The 1,064-nt window shown below is 48.7% G+C and overlaps 1 protein-coding gene across 1 annotated transcript; it reads right to left on the reverse strand.

Moving 5' to 3' along the window:
- Positions 1-262: 262 nt before the first annotated feature.
- Pmar_PMAR014783 (thermitase, putative) lies at positions 263-958 on the reverse strand (the record flags this gene model as incomplete). Its single annotated transcript, XM_002778330.1, has 1 exon — positions 263-958. One exon carries the CDS (start codon positions 956-958, stop codon positions 263-265), a length of 696 nt encoding a protein of 231 aa, XP_002778376.1.
- Positions 959-1,064: the final 106 nt, after the last annotated feature.

Genomic DNA, 1,064 nt, shown 5'->3' on the forward strand with positions numbered 1-1,064 from the left:
GAAGTTAGACCGACCCAGGCAAAATCCACGACGCGATTTCGAAACTCAACAGTTGGGCGTAAAGAATCATCTTTATCAAATCCTCAGCGTCATGATGATCAGGTCTGAACAGACCTTCACATTTACACTGAATGAATCGAATAAATTGATAATCTATCCAACAAAAGAGAGACCATCGAGCTAGACGAGAGTTCACGGAACAAGTTGGCAATGACTCGGTGTCATTGACTCCATCATCATGAGACGGAGTCAGGGCGAAAAATTAAACCTTCTTTCTCCCAAGTATCTTCTTGACAGCCGCCGCAGCATTCACGCGGCCGAAGGTAAGGGTCTCTACCCCTTTACTGTCCTTGACACCTTGGGTGGCCGTATCCTTGATGATACTTTTGATGTAAGCAGGGGTCAGCTTAGCCTTCAGAGAAGGTTCAAGGCTGTAGAGCATCCCAGCTATACCTGCTACAATAGCGGCGGCATGCGAAGTGCCCCTACCTGTGGCATACTTCCCTTTGAGATCAGTTGTAACTATTCCGTTACCTGGAGCGGCAATGTCAACAGCTGAACCGAAATTGCTTCCATCCGTAAGCTGCATGTTGGGACCATACGTTGCAGCCACACATAACACTCCATCAGCGGGTGAACGGCCGAAGGAACAAGGGAAGTCTGGATTTATGTCCAAATCGCGGTGCTTATTCCCTGCCGTGACGACAACGAGCATGCCAGCTGCATTTGCTTCCTGAATCTTTTCGGTAAGGGCTTGGGAACTCTCTGAATCGGAACCTTCCGTCATGAGAATAACTTTCACATCATCTTTCCTCTTATTGATCAGGTAGGTGAAAGCATCCGCCATTGCGGGAAAACTCGGAGCTTCACCGTCGAATATGGGCAGTATGCGCACACTGTCCAGAATGCCCGCCAAACCGATCATGTTATTTCTGATAGCACCAATGATGCCAGCCATGCTGGTTCCATGATGTCCTCGAGGACTGGTATCATCATTCTTATCAACGACGTTGTAGCCCTTGATGACGGTACCCTTCAAGTCAGGATGAGCGGCCTCGATTCCG

This window comes from Perkinsus marinus, assembly GCF_000006405.1.
Source record: "Perkinsus marinus ATCC 50983 genomic scaffold scf_1104296949910, whole genome shotgun sequence".
In the NCBI taxonomy this organism is placed as follows: Eukaryota; Perkinsozoa; order Perkinsida; family Perkinsidae; genus Perkinsus; species Perkinsus marinus.